General features: G+C 48.7%; 2 protein-coding genes across 3 annotated transcripts in view; one reads left to right on the forward strand and one right to left on the reverse strand.

Annotated features, from left to right (window-relative positions):
* Positions 1–3,661: 3,661 nt before the first annotated feature.
* NR1I2 (nuclear receptor subfamily 1 group I member 2) lies at positions 3,662–10,602 on the forward strand (the record flags this gene model as incomplete). Its single annotated transcript, XM_081235388.1, is given in 11 exon segments — positions 3,662–3,754; positions 3,756–3,816; positions 5,017–5,204; positions 6,047–6,077; positions 6,080–6,309; positions 6,311–6,321; positions 8,352–8,482; positions 8,485–8,493; positions 8,695–8,811; positions 9,165–9,270; positions 10,458–10,602. Coding segments are annotated over 11 exon segments (1,122 nt in total).
* A 3,852-nt stretch (positions 10,603–14,454) lies between these two features.
* Positions 14,455–19,710, reverse strand: part of GSK3B (glycogen synthase kinase 3 beta) — a 204,847-nt gene continuing 199,591 nt past the window's right edge. For both annotated transcript variants that reach the window (XM_081236037.1, XM_081236038.1), the window contains one exon: positions 14,455–19,350. In XM_081236037.1, coding sequence (XP_081092163.1) covers positions 19,283–19,350 — 68 coding nt within the window. In that variant the 3' untranslated portion in view covers positions 14,455–19,282. The remainder of the gene's footprint in view (positions 19,351–19,710) is intronic.

Consider the following 19,710-nt stretch of genomic DNA (forward strand, 5'->3'; position numbering starts at 1 on the left):
TTCCTTCTGTAGTAGAGAAGCATGCATGTCACAATTTTTCTGATGTTTTCTAGTCTGGAGTCGAGATCAGCCACCTATCCCGTATCATTCATGCTGAGGGTGCTGCATCCCACAGCCTAATCCCCTGAGCAACAGGAAATCCCGGGTCCTGAAGCAGGGTCTCATTCAGCCTCGTTTAGGAACCTGAAATTGCTGAGTCCTCTCGCAGCACCAGTCTCCCTTTGTGAGCCTCCTGTAACCTGTCACCCTTCTCTGCTGCTCCCAGCTCACCCCTGGGTTCCATCTAGTTCCCATCCTCGAGGATGCCTCTGCAGTCCTTTCCTTGCTCCCTTTTCACCCATGAAAGTAGCACCCTGTGCTACTCTCCTTTCTCCCCTCCCTCCCCACTCCGTTCCTCTCCTCTGCTCTCCGCCCCCCACCCCCCACCCCAGGGATCCTTGTTCCTTCTACTGCAGAAACAATTCACATTTTCTTTAGAATCTACCCTCTTATCCTCTGGTCTCGGTATGCACCACTCTCCTTCCTTTCTTTCTCCCCAAGTTGGAATCTTCTCCCTGAACAGCATGCTCTCCACCCACAGTGGTTCCCTCTGGGCCGACTTCTGAGGGACACGTGCCTCTACAGTTCCTCCTCCACTTCTCTCCCTGCCAGATCAGCCTGTGGATGGACACAGATCAGCTGGTAACATCCCCAGAAAGGCACACTCTCCTCTTCCTTTTCATGCTGAAGGCCATGTTGGCCTCTTCCAGCAGGTTCCATTTATTTATGAGGATCCTGAGCACCAGAGAAGTTACTGAGTAGAGAGAGTCAAAGGCCAGCGGCAGGGGCTAGGCTCTCTTGACAATGAAGGCAGGACAGTACCTGCCACATCTCCAGCCCCAGGGAGCAAAATCCAAAGTCCTCTGACCTCCAGGCGACAGTAGGACAGCTGGGTCCTGTTTGGTCACAATTAGTCATTCCCATGTGTACCCCCGTGTATGTCATTCATGGAAGACCTCCCTTCTCCCTAATTTAATAGGAGACCTGGGACTTGAGCAAATGAAGTTACTGCATATATTTACATCAGCCTGGTCAGGCCACTGCTGCATGCACCCAGGACTCAGCCTTCAACAATGTCAATGATTTCTTAGGCAGCACACACTGTGGAACCATCCTGAATGTGCAGCCACCCCAAAGCTCTCCAAAGATCCTTTGCCAAAGCTGTTTTTTTTTTTTTAAAGGGCTTAGTAAAAGGCCCTGGCTGGTGAGAAACAAAAGAAAAAGCTCCAACATAAACAATGAGGAAAATACAAAGGCTAAGAACCACTGAATCTGCAGAAAACAGGCAGCATCAGCCCCAGAAAAACTGCAGGTCCTTTTAGTGGTATGGCCATCTGCTCACATGAGCCTCTGCTTAGAAAGTGAAGGATGTGGAATACAGACGGAGCCTCCCTGGAACTGGTCAAGAGCCAGTGGACTGACACATACTCCTCTGACTGTGAGAGGGAGGACCCACAGCTCTCCAGAGGGTGCAGGGCCAGATGCCTCTGGATGTGGCTGGAGTGACAGCAAAGTTCCTTGGTCCCTTGTGCTGTAACCAGCATTGAGATGGCAAGAATTAGGACCTTAGGGAATCACTTTCTTTACAAGAACAGAGAGCTGCCTCAAAGGACTCACATGACATGGAGGGCTCTGTGTGAAATGAACTGCCTAGGAACAAGTCTGCACAGAAACGAAGGAGGTTTAATAAATGGTTTACCCACTCAGAAACGCATCTTGTGAAGGATGCAGCACAATGTTGAAATAAGAACACAGGTCTTGGGACTTCCCTGGTGGCGCAGTGGTTAAGAATCCACCTGCCAATGCAGGGGACATGGGTTCGAGCCCTGGTCCGGGAAGATCCCACATGCCACGGAGCAACTAAGCCCGTGCGCCACAACTACTGAGCCTGTGCTCTAGAGCCCGCAAGCCACAACTGCTGAGCCCTCGTGCCACAACTACTGAAGCCCGCATGCCTAGAGCCTGTGCTCCACAACAAGAGAAGCCACCACAATGAGAAGCCTGCGTACTGCAATGAAGAGTAGCCCCTGCTCACCACAACTACAGAAAGCCTACACAGCAACAAAGACCCAATGCAGCCAAATAATAAATTAATTAATTAATTTAAAAAAAAAAGAACACAGGTTTTGGAGTCAGACTGACATGGGTTCAAATTCTGGCTCCACCTCCTACTAGCTAAGCCATGTCAACTAATCACTCGCCCAAAGAGGGGGTGAGGATGTGTGCCCTCAGGGCAGCAAGCCCCAGTCACATATAAACACTGTTTATTAATTTATTCATTCATTTATTGATGGCTCTTCCTTGCTGAGAATTTATCCCATCTTTGGTATTCAGCCTAAATACTGGATTTTACAATTAATTATTTTTGCAAAGGCCTCACTGAAGAAGTATTTTACTTTCATGGAATTTAAGAGGCAATCATTTCCACCCTCTGCTGGCTAGATTTCACACATTCCCAAGCAGTGAGGAACAGGTGCAAACCTCAGAGTAAATACAGCTGGACTGAATTGAAACTGCATAGCTAACTGGTCTTATTAAATTCACATGAAAGAGAGATGTGGCTGGCACATACCAGTCACCTAGTCACTGTCATTTTCCTGCCCACAGGGCATCATTCTGTAAGGAGGGCTGATGTAAGAGTGGAATAGGATCAAGACTGGGGGTGTCGGCTGGCACCCCATCGACCCCAGTCCAGATCGACATCTAACAAAGCTCCAGGCCGTCTGTTTCCATGATCTCTTGCCAAGTGACAAACCTCCCCCAAACTTACTAATTAAGCCAACCACCATTTTATTTTCTGTCATGCTCCTGTGTGTTGACGGGGCTCTGCTGGGAGTTCTGCTCACAAAGCATGGGTAGACACTTAGCTGGACTGGGACACGGGTTAGGCCATAAGAAGGTTAAGATCTCTAAAAGGCATCTACCCCCTTGTCTCCCTCCTGGCACAGCTATGCGGGGACGTGTGGGTGCAGTGCGCGCTCACTCCACTATTACGGGTCTCTGAACCTCTCTGTTCCCCTAGGTCCATCAGGAGAATCTGCTTTTCCAAGGGGGAAGCCTTTGTCCAGTGAGGTAGAAAGCCTCCCATAGTCTACCCGGTCCTCTGGCTGCCCCTGGCCCCCCAGTCTAGAATGGGGACTGGGGAAGGCAGGGAGCTTCTTTTGTCTCTTACGCTCCTGAGGACAGGTTTCCTCCGGCTCCCTCTTCCAAGAAGGAGAAATCCAGGAAGAGGCCGCCTCCACAGAAACCTGGGGGTGCCTGGGAGTGAGGGGGAAAAGGGCAAGGTGCGGGAAAGACCGAGGCTCGGCCTGGCACTGAAGCATCCCAGAAAGCGGCTCTGGCGCAGGCCCTGTTGGAAGCAGTGCCCACCTCCCGCATGAATGTTGCAGGATAGTCTCCTCCCCCGCTCCCCTCCTCCAGCCGGCTCCGGGGCCCCTGGGGAAGCCCAGCACCCACCGACAGAAGCCTGAAGAGCGTCCGCCTGTACCCCTCCTGTGGCCCCGACCCAACTCAGAGGCAAAGGCAGGGCCCACAGAGGGTGTGACTAGTGTCCGTGTCGGGAGGAGAGCCAGGGTGCCCCACGTGGCCTACCTCTTGCTCTTTGTCCTCTCACAGCACAGCCATGAAACGCAACGCCCGGCTCTGGTGCCCGTTCCAGAAGGGCACCTACGAGATCACCCGGAAGACCCGGCGGCAGTGCCAGGCCTGCCGCCTGCCGCCGGCGCAAGTTCCTGGAGAGCGGCTGCAGGAAAACCAGCACAGGCCGCGCAAGCGGGCGTGCGCACGTGAGCCCGAGCAGGCTCGGGCCGCGGGATACGTGCGAGCGCGTGCGCAGACGGGCGGCGTCGGCCTGAGGCCAGGTGCCTCTCCTAGAGGGGTGGAGGGGTGGAGCGCGTCTCCGTTCTCTGCTCTGGGAGGCCAGGTTCTCTCTGGCCAGGGTGGTGCCCGCCTCTCCCCTCTGTTGCGCTTGTGTGATTCATTTTGTTCCCTTCATAGTTGTTTAAGGCAACTTGGGGGTGGTGAATTGGGGACGGGAAGCTGGAGACGTGTGGTGTGCTATGACCCCCTGCCTTCCACCAGCTGCCCAGACCCGGCGTCCTCCGAGGAACTGTGTGCCGCCAGTGACAGGGGGGTTCTCATTTCCCCTGTCCAGCTTTGGTATAACTGTGCTCCCAGGGACTCTGAGATTAAAGCGCATGGGGAAAAGGCTGGAGGCTTCCAGAGTGTATTTCTCTCCATCAATCACAGAGGGACCCGAGACCTTGGGCAGCCTTTCAGGGGCCAAGTTCCTTGGGCATTTGGGCAGAGAGCCTTTCCTGCAGACCAGCAGTCCCTGCCGTCCCCACCCTGCCAGGATCCCCACAGCTTTGCTCTGCACACACAAGTGGGCCCCAGAAATCCATGGAAGAACCTAAGGCTACCGGCTACATAGGAAGTGGCTGGAGTCGATATTTCTTGCTAAGCAGTAGTCCCAGCTCTCTGGGGTCTTGGAGACCCAGAGATCTTGGGGGCCTCTGAGGAGTCTTGTTGGTATCTGATCCACCAGAAAAGAATCATCGGGTGCATTTATTGAACAACTATTATGTCCCAGGAGATGTAATAGGCATTTTCTGTGCAGTGTCTGATCCTAACAGCAGTGTGAGGTGAGCACTGTCACTCCAGATTACCAAGAAGGAAACTGAAGGCAAGAGAGGTTAGGGAGCCTGTCAAGGTCACCACTAGAAAGTGGCAAAACCGTCACTCAAGCCAGTGCCTTAAGATCCAGAAGCCTGAGCAATTCCCATCGCTCCACGAAGTTGTCTTGAAGCCCACAGTCACAGGCAGCACACCCGTCCTTCCCCAAGTGTTTCTCCAGAGGAGCCCAGAGTCCTCGAGAGTCTGGAAAAAGGCAGGTTTCTTGTCACGAGCATGTCCCCGTCTGCTGCTGCTGCCCGAGCCCCTGCAGGTGCCTGAGGCTGCTCCTGGCTGTCCCTGCAGTGATCATGTCTGACATGGCCGTGGAGCAGAAGCGGGCCTTGATCAGGAGGAAGAAGAGAGAACGGATTGGGACTCAGCCCCCTGGAGCCAAGGCTCTGACTGAAGAGCAGCAGATGATGATCAGGGAGTTGATAACCACTCAGATGAAAACCTCTGATGGCATCTTCACGCATTTCAAGAGTTTCCGGGTATGAGGCTTTAGAGACGGCTCAGCTCCTGCACTAGCTCCTCAGAACCCCAATCTCATTCCCAGCGGTTCTCAAAGAGTGGCCCCTGGACTTGCAGCAGCAGCAGCAGCAGCATCTGGGAACTTGTAAGAAAGGCAAAATCTCAGATCATCCCCTATCTCCTGAATCAGAAACTTTGAGGTTGGGGCCCAGCAGTCTGTGCCTTGACAAGACCCCTCAGGTGATTCTGACTCATGCTCAGGTCAGGAACTCTGCTCTCTCCTTCCACAGCAGGTAGAAATTGAGTCTGAGCCATAAATGGAGTTATGGACAGCTGAGTTGCCCCAGGGCTGCTGGCATTCAGGGCTTTATGAGGACAGGGGCAGGACCTGCAGGGGGCATGACATTTGTGAACTGGTTTTACTGAACCAAGAAACTCTAGTGATCTCAGCAATGGTAGCCGTGTCTGATCCCAGTGCTCTCTTCCACCTGTGCTCACAGGTATCTCGGTGACCCGTCCAGCTCAGAGAACTGGTAGCCAGTGGCCTCCAAAGTCTGTTTCTTTCCATATTTAGCTCCCAGATCCTTTTCTCTGAGTTTCTGAGTGCAAGGTCAGGGATGCTTGGGACACACCCCTGACCAGGCAGGGATGTGAGGGACCATGAATTAATAGATCCACCTAATAGGAGAAGACCAAAAAGAAGGAACAAGTGCTGTGTGTGGAGGTGGGGGTGTACACTCCTGCCACTGTGCAGCCACTCAGGGTGGCTGTGTGTGCCTGCCTGGGGCCTGTGTCAGAACCTGTTTGGGAGAATATATGCTGTCTCTCCTCTCTTCTCTCCCCCTTCTGGCTCATGTCCCAGCTGCCAGAGGTGTTTAGCAGTGCCCACAAGATGCGGAGTCTCTGCAGACTCAGTCAAATGAAGAAGCTGCCAAGTGGAGCAAGATCAGGGAAGATCTATGTTCAGTGAAGGTCTCCCTGCAGCTGCGGGGGGAAGACGGCAGCATCTGGAACTACAAGCCCCCAGCCTACAATAGTGGGAAAGAGATCTCTTCCCTGTTGCCCCACATGGCTGACATGTCAACCTACATGTTCAAAGGCATCATCAACTTTGCCAAAGTCATTCTCCTATTTCAGGTAGGACACAGGGCCTGGGTGGATGGTGTGGAAAGGAGCAGGAAATGGCCAACAGGTTCAAATGGTCTGGGGTAGATTTCTCTGAATTTGGGGGACGTTGGTGCCAAAAGACCCTCCTTTACCTCTGCCCCCAGGCCACCTGGTCCTGCTGGGGAATGGAGCCCTCGCTGTCTGTATGGCTCATTAGCTTTGTGACTGCGGCCTGCCCTTTAACCTGTGTCTCAGCCTCCTCATCTGCTAGACAGGGGCTAATAATGCCTACCTTGCAGGGCCGTTGTGTGGAATAAGAAACAATCTGGAAGAGCATTCATCACATACATGGTGGACGTTCAGAAAGTAATCCCCTCCCCGTTTCCCCGCAAAGGGGCAGGAATCACAAGTTGACAGTTCAAGAGCAAAGGAAGAGTTGGAAGGAAAAGGAAGGAAGTCCAGAGGGAGCAGAAGGAAAGGGCCAGCAACAGACGTGGGGTCACTGGCAGTCTGCTGCCCAGAGAAGGCTGAGAAGGAGGACAAGGGGCCGGGACGCCCCAGAGCTAGGTGTGAAGGCAGCAGCCACTGGGCAACCGGGGTGAATGAGAGACCCTGGACACTTCTGGTGTGGTGGTAACCACAGCCACACGATATGGAGCCTGTCAGGGCTGGAGATGGCACTGGGCGTGTCTTCCCTGGGGTCAGCCACTGGCCTTGCCAGGCCTGGGCCGGTGGAGCTGAATCACACATGAGGAGCCCTGATTTCATCCGCAGGCAGAGGGCAGGTTCTCTTCCAGGAGCCCACAGCTTGCCCTGTGGGTGACACGTAGGACTTATTTACTGGGGTGACGGTGGCCACAGGCTGCGGCAGAGGTTAAGGGAGCAGGGAGAAAGGCCCCCTTCCACACATAGACCTGGCAGATCCCCACCAACATCTCATGCCCCAGACCCTACCACCAGGGTGGGAGGCCACTCACTTCTTGTGACAACCAGTGTGGGGTACAACCACCCCAGGAGGCAGGAGTTGCTCTCACCTTCATTCCGCAGATAGAAAACCAAGGTTAAGGCATGTGCGCAGGATCGCAGCTAATCAGAGGGGCCAGCTTTGGAAGCAGAGTACAGCCTCCAGAGCCGGTCCCCTGCTCGCCCGGTCCTGGGCTGGGAGCTGGGCGGGGCGAGGGGCGGGTGAGGGCAGCGGCGGGGACACACGGAAGGAAAAGATCAAGTTCACGGCATTTGTGGCTCAACGCTGTGGATCTAAAAGAAGGGACTGAACTCCCGAGGAGACCAAAGCCAGGCAAACGTCCTCCTGAAGAGCTCCCTCCTGGGTTTTCAGTTGGAATGCCTCCATCAGTGGGGAGATGGGGGCCCCTCTCAGGTGGGGAGGGGTGTCAGTCTAACCGTGAATACTAGAGGCATCCACTGTGGCTGGGCCTGTGCTCAGTGCTGCGGGTGGAGCTCGGGGCATCCAGGCTGCCTGGAGAGAAACAGAAGAAACAGCAAATCCAAAACAGACGGCAGGAAGCAAATAGCCCCGCTGCATGGAACTCATGCTGGAGGACTGGCACTTGCAAAAGGACTGCAGTCTGGAAAGACCTCTAGGAGGCACAAGGACAGCTTGGCCCAAAGGACTAGCTGAGTCTACTTAAGTGAAGCCATAGGGGTACTCATTCCAAGTGGGGAAACCGAGGCAGAAAGCAGGAGGCCAGGGACCGGGAGCCAAGGCATCGGCTGGGGGGTCAGTGGCTGTGCAGGGAGCTGGAGGTGATGGGGCTAGGCTGTAAGGGCCTGGACACCAAGCTACATCAGCAGCGGAGAGTCCCTGAAGGTAGCAGGAGACCAGAGGAAGATGGCAGGGAGGAGGAATCTGCTTGCTGGATTGGGACAGGGAGAGATTGGAGGCAGTTTGAAGGCAACTGCAATAATCCGCAGGGGGAGGAGGAGCCCATCCTCCCTCTCCTCTTCACCACCCCCCCACCTGATTCTGGATTATGGGAGGGGGTGCTGACCTGCGGCAGGTTCCTAGGAAGCGGCATCTCTTCCTTATCCTTTGCTGTCAGGGACCTGCTCATCAAGGACCAGATCTCCCTGCTGAAGGCGGCCACCTTTGAGCTGTGCCAGCTGAGATTCAACACGGTGTTCAATGCAGAGACCAGGACCTGGGAGTGTGGTCAGCTGTCCTACTGCTTGGAAACCCCGCAGGTGCCCGAGAGATGCCTGTCTGCCCGGCAGAGGGTGGGAAACAGCCGTGGAGGGAGGAGAGGAGCCATGCCAGGTTCCATGGGTCCTGGGACTGCAGGGCATAAGACTGGGCACCGGGAAAAAAGACCTTGGTAAGGGAAGTCTGGGTCTTGGGTCAGCTTCCTGAGAAGTTTACCCCTCCAGCCTGCACCCACCCTACAGGTGGCTTCCAGCAGCTTCTACTGGAGCCCGTATTGAAATTCCACTACATGCTGAAGAAGCTGCAGCTGCATAAGGAGGAGTATGTGCTGATGCAGGCCATCTCCCTTTTCTCTCCAGGTGATAACCCCACCTGTCCTACCTGGCTTCCCTGTGCCCCTCCCCCACCTCCCCAGGCTTGCTCACTCCCCGTCGGCTTCAGCTGAGGGAGGCAGCAGCCGCTCCTTCCCCAGGGAAGGTCCCAACTGATGGCCTTGCCCTCCACTCACTGCTCAGCCAGCATGGGGACTCTGGCTGTTTTCTCCTAGGGTCAGAGGGGTGATGCAAAGCCCTCTTAGCGCCCCCCTCACTTCCTTGCCTGGGAATTCCTGGCTCTGGAAGGTGGTTGGCAATTTGTTCCCTCTGGGATGGACCAAGCTTGTCTCGGCCCCCATGGTCTTGCGGGGACCGTACCACCTTCTCCTCCCCACCAGACCCCCCGGGTGTGGGGCAGTGCCGCTTGCTGGACCAGCTGCAGGAGCGGTTTGCCATTACCCTGAAGGCCTACATCAAGTGCAGCCGGCCCGGGCCCGGCCACCGGCGAGCAGCAAGCAGAGAGGGCGTGAGGGGGTGTGAGCCCTGCTTCCAGGCCCCCGACTGTTCTGGGTCTCTCTGGGGGCGCAGACCACAGCTGCTCCTGGGGCAGCCTCTAATTACCAGGGCTTTGGGACCCTGCTTTGTGACCTCCACTGAGGGCTCCTGCCCAGTCGACCTAGAACAACTACTGTTTATTGAGAAGAGCCAGCCCTGGTGCCAAGCAGTTTTACATGCATATCACCTTTCATCTTGAAAACAGCCCCATGCAGTGGGTGCCATCATATCCTGTAAAGGACTGGGGGCTCCGGGCAACCGACCCAGGTCCCACCCCAGGCAGGTGGGGTCTGGAGATGGATCCTTGCGGGCCAAGTCTACAACCCACACCCTTGAGCACTAACTACCTAACCACCTCCCAGGACAAACAACAGATAATGGGGTAGGAGACTCCTTAGTTAGTTCTGGTCACAACCTGAAGGAGGAAGGCTGCTCAGGGCTTAACCAGATAGAGGCTACCACCCCTTCACTGGGCCTCAGCAGCCCTGTGACCTGGTGCCATGGTCCCGGGCTGGACGGGGGAAGGCCAGCACTGGGTGTGCTAGTGCGAACATAAAACCTCAAGTCCTTACTTGGCCTGCTGCAGCTGGCTTTTGAGCTTGGCCTCCTGGGATGCTGGGGGTGGCCGTGTCTTGCTTTGCTCGGTCCTCCCCTGTATGGAGCCAGGAGGCATCATGGGGAAACTGTGCCACGAGGTGTGTCTCAGACACCAGATCGCAGGCTAGATCCGGGGAGGGACGGCTGCCTGTGGCCCGTGCCTCCACAACTACTCCACCCCATCTTGACCCCCGTCCATTAGCCACGGCAGTGATGTCCCCCCGGAATGACCTATTCACGTGGTGCCTGCAATGCCTGGTTTTCCCACGGACGTCCCTGTGTACAGGGACTCAAGCCCAGAGGAGGAGGTGCGAGTGGGAAGGGTGGGTCCATGCCTGCAGGGCCCAGGCTGTTCTGCCCCCTCATCTGCAGGCTGAAAGGGAAGCTTCAGGAATTCAGCCAAGCCTTGTCTCTTTCTTGGCTGACCTGTGAGATGAGATGAAAACCCTCAAATGTGTTCAATTTCAGAGGGGCCCCAGTGTTGGTGGGTGGGGGCAGGGCGGGCCACACCCCCAACCCTTCCCCTGACTGGCCGGCAGGTTCCTGTTCCTGAAGATCATGGCTATGCTCACCGATCTCCGCAGCATCAACGTTCAGCACACCCAGCGGCTGCTGCGCAACCAGGACATTCACCCCTTCGCTACCCAACTCACGCAGAAGTTGTTCAGCTTCACAAATGGCTGAGCGGCCGCCCCATGGCAGTCAGAGCCAGAGCCCTGGGAGCCAGAGCCACCACTCCTGGGGCCACACAGACAGACACTGACAATGCCGGGCAGGTCCTGCCTCTCCAGGGAACTCACAAAGACAGCTGTGAGGGTGGCAGGCTAGCATTCCTCAGCCCCCAGCTCAGCCTGGGGAGAGCCAAGCCCCCTAGAGCCTTACATGAAGAGTATGCTGGCCCCTTGGTCAGGCCTATCGAGAGGCGAGGGCACCCTCCCCTTAGAAAAGGCCCCGGGTCTGGGGATCTAGTGTCATGGTGGGAGAGGGGATAGGGGATACGGTGCCTGGGGCTGGGGCATCTGAGGGTCTATGCCCACACCCAAGTTCATTAGCTTCTTGGGTATTTTCACTGCTACGTCTGCTACCCGTCTCCCACTTGCCAGCCGTTCCCAACCCACAGCCTCCTGTCCTGAGTTGCTCCGTGGGTTTCAGGCCTGTGTCCACCAGCATGTGCATTAGCACCTGAGGGAGTCTTTTAGAGAGAGGCCAGAAGGCCTGCACCAAATGTCACAAGCTTGTCATTACCTGTCTCTGTGTTTATTCTTCCCTCCTTCTGGGCACCTCATTCTGTGTCTCTGCATCCATTAAAACACATCATTAAGCACCAACAATGTGCAACCTGCTGCGGGGAATACATGCTGACTGACATGGATACTCACCTCGAAGGGGTTATACATGTGTGTGACTTGGTGCAGGTCTGCTTCACAACCGACCTGGGGCTGGGTGGCTCCTGAGGCTGGAATGCTGAAGGCTCTGTGACGAGGCTGTACTGACGGCACTTAATAAATGTGTTCCTGTTTACACACCTGTTTTCAGAGCTGAAGAGTATGAAAGTGTCTGCTTTGTTTGTAACCACTCTGAGTAAAAATGTTGCTGCATTTTTCGAAAATTACATTTTAACTAACTTTATATAGGGCATCCCACACCTAAGAACCAGGCTTAGCAAATATGATCCTGTGGTTAATGTCAAATCAAGGCAAGAGGACTTCAATAATTAACTTTTGGCTAGATTTAAGCCCTTTTTGGCCTTCCTTTCTGGGGGAAAAAAGAAATGCGGTGGTGAAATAGAGATATTATATATTTGTATATATTTCTAAATTTTTAATTATTTTATTATTGCCCTTTACATATCTGAAGACTGTTGGCGTGAGAACATAAAAATGCATTATTTGAGCTTCCCTGGTGGCACAGTGGTTAAAAATCCGCCTGCCAATGCAGGGGACACAGGTTCGAGCCCTGGTCCAGGAAGATCCCACATGCCGCAGAGTGACTAAGCCTGTGTGCCACAATTACTGAGCCCGTGTACTGCAACTACTGAAGCCCGCGCACCTAGAGACCATGCTCCGCAACAAGAGAAGCCACCGCAATGAGAAGCCCGCGCATCGCAGCAAAGAGTAGCCCCCGCTTGCCGCAACTAGAGAAAGCCCGCGCGCAGCAACGAAGACCCAACGGAGCCAAAAATAAATAAATAAAATATATTCATTAAAAAAATGCATTATTTAACTTGGTTTGCTCATAATTATCCTATATAAAAATTTAAAGTAAATGATTTAAAATGTAGTAATTAATTTTAAATGGTTAATATTTTGATGCAAATGAAGCTACAAGTTAACTGAATTTTAAGAAACAGATACAGTCTTAGCTTTTACCATTTTACAGGAAGGCCAAACTTGGAGAACATAAATCATTGAGACTATAAATCAAAGCAAACAAACATAATCTCTGCCATCCCTCCAGCCTCTTCTGCATCAAGGGGACACAGAATGCACTCATTTTTAGAAAAGAAACTGAGGGGGAAGGAGCTCCTGTTTCCAAACACAATGAATGCAGATTTTGCCCCCAGTAATTGTCTAATTATACTCATTTGGAAATATAAATGTCATTTAACTGTATTCATATATACATCTTTTCTTTCCCATTGAAATAATTTTGAGTGTGCTATTCACTCAAGAGCCTGAAATGGTTGTTAAACGTAGACTATGGTAAGGTGAGAGCAAGGTGAGATTAAGGTGGGAGGTAAACTCTCATCTTCCAGTAGATTTTAAAAACACCTGGGCAGTTTCACAAACATTGAATTGATATGTACATATGAATTACATATATTATAAAAACTAAGTGCAGTCCAAGCGCAGTTAAGATACAATGTTAGATGCACCAAAGAGCTCACACTGGATACTTCCTTTCAGCAGCTTTGTGCATCTCCAGTTTATAGGGCTAGGAGCCAGATTCAACTTTCCTACTCTCAAACATTTTAATTTCCCTATAGTCCCTTCCCTGAGCCCTTGAGCAGTTGAACTAAATGTCAGTTTCTAGGCATCCCTGTGGCCCCCATTCTTTTCCTAGGTCTTGCTTCAGTCAGGTGAGGATGGAGTCAGTCTCCAAAGCTCAGGAGAAAAGCCCTTCTAAATAAGTTACTGCTTACCTTCCGGCTGCCCTGTTAGAGCCCTCCGCCACCAATCTCTACCTGGCCCGGACTTTAAGGATCCAGTTAAAGCCTTGACATCAACAACTCTTGTGGGAAGGCCCAGGGTGTCCTCTCCTTTCTGGAGAAAAGAGGATGTAAAGAGAAACATACATTTAATGGACCATCCCTTCCCAGCTTCTGACAACTTGTGGGACTCATCATGCCATCTTCTACAACGGTTTTAGTTTTCCCCTTAACTGCAGCTCTCCTAGACTTGAAGGTGCTAGTGGGTGGGTGAAATATTTTTGCACCTGAGAGAGGGGTGACCGCCCCATCACTTTTGTTCACTTCCTTTCACAGACTTCTCCATGAAGGGGGGCTGCAACCTGAGTGCTCCCTTTCCTAACTACACTTCTGGAGCACCTTCTCAACTGGCTTCCAGCATCACTACTCTCCTGAGACATGATCCCGAAGGACTGGTTCGTCACAACATTTTGGAAGACCTTAGAAATTAACGATGCAGTCTTTCAGGAGTTTTTAAGTTAAAAAGATATCTTGCCCAATCCCAATTCAAATATGGCAGGAAATAAGGTAGTAGTATATCCCAAACAAATGCACTTCAATGCCATTAGGAGACCCATCCCACAAGTGACATCTTGCATATTTGCGATGATCCCCACCCTTCCCCCCAAACCCCCGCAACTGGTAAACATGTTAAACTATTTTACAAATATTAGCTAAGCCCACCACCACAATAATAAGTAAATAAAGAGGACCAGACTTTATCCAATATAAATTTTTTTATTGAAGCAGCAGTCACATGACTTTATATCTAGCCTTCAGATTAGGCCTGACAGAGTGAGCCAGCCCTAAAAAAAAATGATGTTTCTTTTTGCGCTAAGAGACAGAACATGTTTACATACATCATCCAGTATTGGAAATGAGCAGACTCAAACACAACATGTGTTGGTTACCTGGGAGGTACAGCCCCACTGTTTGTGGTGTTCATATAATTCACAGATACTCCCAAAGACCATTACTAATGGGATGAAAGTTAAAAGAAAATACACCAAACCATGAACACAGTAATCAGACAGCAGCTTATACACATTTTAAAAATTCATCCCTTCCAGGGATGTATTCTTTCTTTTCAAAGCAGTGTCTGCAAAGCTTCCTCTACATCAAAGCCAAAGGTTTCCAAGATGGAAGCTGCACCTGTTGGGGCTATACAATGGAATAAGATCATTTGAAAGAAGGAGAACTAGTGTTCACATCTTGATTTTTATAACAAAGATTCATGTTTCTCTAATTGGAGGAATGAAGTGGTGATGTGACCACATATTGCAGTGGCAGAATAGGTAGGGTGAAGAAAAGAAGGTTGGGTACTGAAATAAAGACCACACACTTGTGAATTTTAATTTCATTTCCAGGCTAACCTACTTTTTATTTAATGCAAATTACAGTACCAGTTAACTATTTCCAAACCAAGTCACATAGAACGAAATGTATTTACAAGGGAATGGGGAAAGGGAAAAAAAACATTGAGCATACTTTTCACAAAAAAGTTTATATTTAAAATGAAAAAAAAATCAGTCACAGAGGCATTCAAGTAGTAATAATGTTATACAGATTTTGCTTTTCCTTTATATCAAGACAGATTTGCACAAGTGTTTGCAATAGTTTGTATACAACCCACAGTCCTTTATATATATATATATATATATATAATAAATTTTGTTTTTTAGATTTGATTTTAAGATGGAAGTGGTCACGCTAATTGGTATGTGTACAGGCCCAAGTGATCCATCGGCAACACATTTATGAATGCAAATTTTACAGGCAAGCACATTTTCATACATCTATCTGTATCTGCCTGTAGACAGATATAGTAAGAAAAAAAACTTAAAAATTAACACAAGGAAGTCTACTTTGTCAAGCTTACCCCTTATGTACTGGTTGTCATTTTGCTTTTATTGCAGAGGTGCAAAACGGAGCAACAAACTTGAATAAAATGTCATAACCCTTGTGAAAATAATCCAAACCCCAGGGATTACTTTCAAAGCCTCTCAAACATAGACCTTAGTCTGGGACTCTACTCTGCTTCTAGTTGTTTCTCTTATTTTCAGTGGCTCAGGTTTCTATCAGAAAAGACAGATTTTATTGTAAAGCATGCTTAGTTTATTTTCCTGTATAGGGGAGAAAGTGTTCGACTCTGTGATTAGATGATCACTAACATGAACAAGAAGAATCAGATACAATTTTGGTTTAAAACAAAGAAAAATCCCCAAACTTCTGGGAATCTGGCACTGGCCAAACTTCCTTTGGAAGATTCCAAAGTTAAATCCCTTAAAAAGGAAAGGGAAAAAGAAATGAAATGCCAGTGTCTTTATATCCACAGGGATAGAGAATACAATAGTCCTCTCAGAAACCTTTGCATTGGTGCAGACAAGATGACTGGTTAGGCAGGCTTTGTTAAAACACAAATCAAAAATACGTGTCTAAAAATTAAGAGGACTTAAGAAAAAAAAGGACACAGCATGTTGCTGGAAAGAAGGTGCAGTCTTTTGCCTTGCTGGAATGAACATGTGATATTTCAAAAATAGCAACCTTTGGTTTGGTAAAGTTTTTTTCTTCTACTCAAGACATATGGAGTACTTGGAGGCAAAACAAATTTGATTTTTTTTCTTTCGAAAAAGGCCTTCATGATGTGCACACAGTAAGAATTAAACTGATTTTTTTCAAAGAGAAATTAAAATGACATTTCACTGAACAGGGGTAGAGGTGGCAGGAGGGAGGAAAGTTCCCTTGCGAAAACAACAGTCCTCATCATGCGGGTGGCAATCGTGCAGCAGCCACTAGGAATTGCACCACAGCATTTTAGACCACTCATGTATCAAAACTGATACATTAAGAAACTTTGATTTATAAATCTAATTCTCTCTCTATTTCTTTCTCTCATTTGGGAGGGAAGTAGACAAGGAGGAGAGAGAGAGAGAGGGTGGAAGTCTCCCGGAATCTGCTGTTTGTAAGACCCATGGTTAGGGTTTGGGGACAGAGACAAGCAAAATCTAATCTATTCAATATCCTCCAGCTCTAGGGCTCCCTGGCACTACACTAAGTCCCTGGATGGACCGAGTGAAATGAAACTGGTCACTGCAACTGAGGAGGAAACAGATGTTCAGAACCAAATCAAAGGCAGGGCTTAAATGAAATGAGATTATGAACATGGTTTCCTCTTTCCACTCCTGAGCATGGTATCACTGAAATTAACTGTGGAAGGGGCAAAGGTACTGTGTTATGAGTGAGCTATTATTTCAAAGGGAAAGGGGCGGGACAGGGAGACATGGATAGAGAAACCAATTAAAACTTCCAAAATGAAAAACAAAAAAACAAACACATGGAAGCGAAGGCACTCCAAACTATATAGATACACTATACATTGCTAGAGTTATTGTTACAATAATACAGGCCGGTACCTACTGTACAGAGTTAAAACTATATGGCTTTAAAAAGCTCGTCTACAATTTGTCTGATTATTAAACAGAATCACTGCCCTGAACAGTAACTTTTTGCTCATTAATAACAGTTCCTGGGTCCACATATTTACATACAAAACAATAAAACTTAAAAACATTGAAAGAAAATATAATGTACAAGCTTGAATTTGGTGAGGAGCTTTTTATTATTATTATTATTATTATTATTTACAAAAAGATATTCAGAGACCTGGATCTCACTTGTATAAAAGAGTTCTGTGATCCCGCCATGATCCTTGAGAAAGAAAAATCATGCACCTCAGCCCTCACACACACACACACACACACAATAAAATAAGAGAAAAGCCTTTGACTTTTCTCTCTTCTTCTCTTACCCCATTTGTGGGGGAAAGTGTTTCCTAAAACAAGCACAGATTTTTATGGACTCTAGCAAGTATACCAAGTCCAGAGTAGTGTCTGTGTCCAAATGTTTGGCTGGGCAGTTTGGTCTGAAAGTAGGTCCATTCCTGTGTCACAGACCTGCTGTCCAGCTTCTTTATAAATCTTTTCTGAAAATGGTCTATCAAAGCCATTCCCTTTAGGAATTATGCTGCCAAATACTTTGATTCAGACTTCTTTCAAATCTTAATTTGCTCTCGGAAGCTCATTATGCAAAGTAAAATTCAACTTGATTTAGTTTGACTGAGTGTGTTTCCTTTCTCATGAACTCTGATATAACCAGAGGTTTGAGAAACGCTTCTGTGGCTTAAGAGCTTAGCTAGACAGTGAGTGAAAACTAAGATGGCTCACCGTTCTCTCTCTGGGTACTGGGTCATGTCAGCAGGCAGTACGACTCTCTTGGAGAGTCACACACACACTTTGTTAAGAAGCAGGACAGGGTGCCGGGACCTGCATGAGGGCTGCCAAGACACTCCACTTCCAGATCACCTGGAGGGCGAGACCCCTAACATGTCCTAAGGTGGCAACAAGGAGGGTGAAGGGAGGTTACACACAATCTTATCAGCTAACCTTGGAAGGTGTCTGGGGAAGGAAGGAAGGCAGGTGGGAAAGGCGGCCATCACTCAAGTGATCTTTAAATGTAAAGTACAACTGATTGTGCCTTAAAGATTCATTAGGTCAAGTAATGGCCCATAAGCACCAAGGTGACTAAGGTTCATTTTAGAGTATATAAGGCCCGCATAGATGTCAACCTTAAACATATAAACCAAACTAGTTGTGAAAATCTATTTCCTCACTGCCCACATAATCCTTCAATTCTCCTTGCTTTCCAAGGAATATTGCTTTTTCTTCAAAAACAGAGACTGATTCTTACACTGTTCACTGATTATACAAAGAAAAACAGAAACAAAAATTCTTAACTGGGTTTGGGGGGAAACATTCTTCTCATGCTTCAACCAGTCAATTTTGATACTGTGGACAAAAACAAACAAACAAACAAAAAACCCAAAACAAAAGGCAGTATTGAATCTATGTATATAACATATATACACACATTTATATAATCAGCTTTCCTATAAAGTCAGCAGGTACAAGTGACTGTTTATATCATTTTGATGTGTAGTTTTTAATATTCCTACCATCCATGCATCAATAAATAAAATTTAAAAAGCATGAGGTTAAAAAGGCTGAAATTAAATACAGATTCTAGATTTGGATTTAAAATCAGAACTATGTGCAGAATGTGGCACTTTCTGCAAGCTCATTTTGCAATTAAAAAATATGAAAAATAAACCAGTAGACTGTTACAGTTCACATTATTTAACTATGATGTCCTCTCAAGTGTATCTTTCCAAGGGAAGCAACTTTAGAAAAAATCTGGACAAATTCATCCACAGTGGTGAGACCTGCCCCCTGGCCTGTCCCCTTCCTCCAGGTTCATCAGCTTTTGACCTCTGCAGTCAGAGGGGCCAGCTCAGCACCCTTTTTAGTCTCCTCCTAGGTCACTAGATTAAAACTGTACTAAGATTTATAGAGAACCTTTGGTCAGGCAAACAAAGATCCACACACAGAGCACACATGCTCCTCCTTTGACAGCTTCCTATGTAAGTTTCTTCACCACTAGCACTGATTAAGAGCAAAATAAAACCTTAACAAATCAATTAAGAATTTTCCCCTTATAGATTCAAACTTTATTGACCTCCAGGGTTACAAATGACACACATTTCCTTTTTTGTCTGCCACACCTGCCATCAACACGCCAAAGGCATGTCTTCAAGTACCCGAGGATATGGATTAATTTTACAAGTGACATTTAAGTCCCCATTGAGTTACACCTGCTAAGCTCCCAACCAATTTCAAGCTGTGCACTATACCCAAGTCTTACACTTGACTTTAAAAGAAAACAAAGTTCAAAAAAACTTCCGCACAGAACAAAGTTTTCTTCTTTTGTGGAAGGGGCATGAGGCAGGAGTCCTGTTTTTAAAGTGTACAACAGCAGACTTTTGATAAAAAAAAGATTGTCGTGGGAGAGAGACTGTGTGTTCTAGTGCTCCGCTTTCCCCTCCCCACGACCCCTCCCAACCCCTGGGTCTCCCTCAAAGTGAGAATACAATGAAATTGGTTTGTATTTATAGATATTTTACAAGGTTAAATAAGAACAACAATAATAATAAAAAAATTGAACACTAAAATGAACAGGTTTTTTTTTTCTCTTTTTAATTTTCTTTCCAAATGTGACCAGTGTTGCTGAGTGACACTCAAGTAACTGGTGGTTTTTCCTGTGCAGCTGGCTGCTCGGGACTGTTCAGGTGGAGTTGGAAGCTGATGCGGAAGCGGCGTTATTGGTCTGTCCACGGTCTCCAGCATTAGCATCTGCAAATTAAAAGCCCCAAGAGAGAGCGTGAACAATGCTGTAACACCCCAGAGAGAAAAGTACGTGGCCTCAACTGCAGGCTGAGAGCTATATCTGGAACGTTGTTTTGAATATGGCCAATACTATGAAATCTGAATTTCCTTCTGCTTAGAGTTAAGTATGTGCCTTGGCCAGGTCTTGGTACAGAGAAGATGGTATCTTTGAGTAAGTTACAGACTCAGGGAGCCAGAGACCATTTCTGTCAAAGCTCTTGCCACAGCTGGGATTAGCAGAGCATGAATACTCAGTTGGAGTCTAGCTCACTTGAAAATAAATGAACAGTGTACAGCTGCGAAAACTTGCTAAAAATTCTGAACGGT

The sequence above is a fragment of the Mesoplodon bidens genome (assembly GCF_964165515.1).
Source record: "Mesoplodon bidens genome assembly, chromosome: 5".
Classification (NCBI taxonomy): domain Eukaryota; kingdom Metazoa; phylum Chordata; class Mammalia; order Artiodactyla; family Ziphiidae; genus Mesoplodon; species Mesoplodon bidens.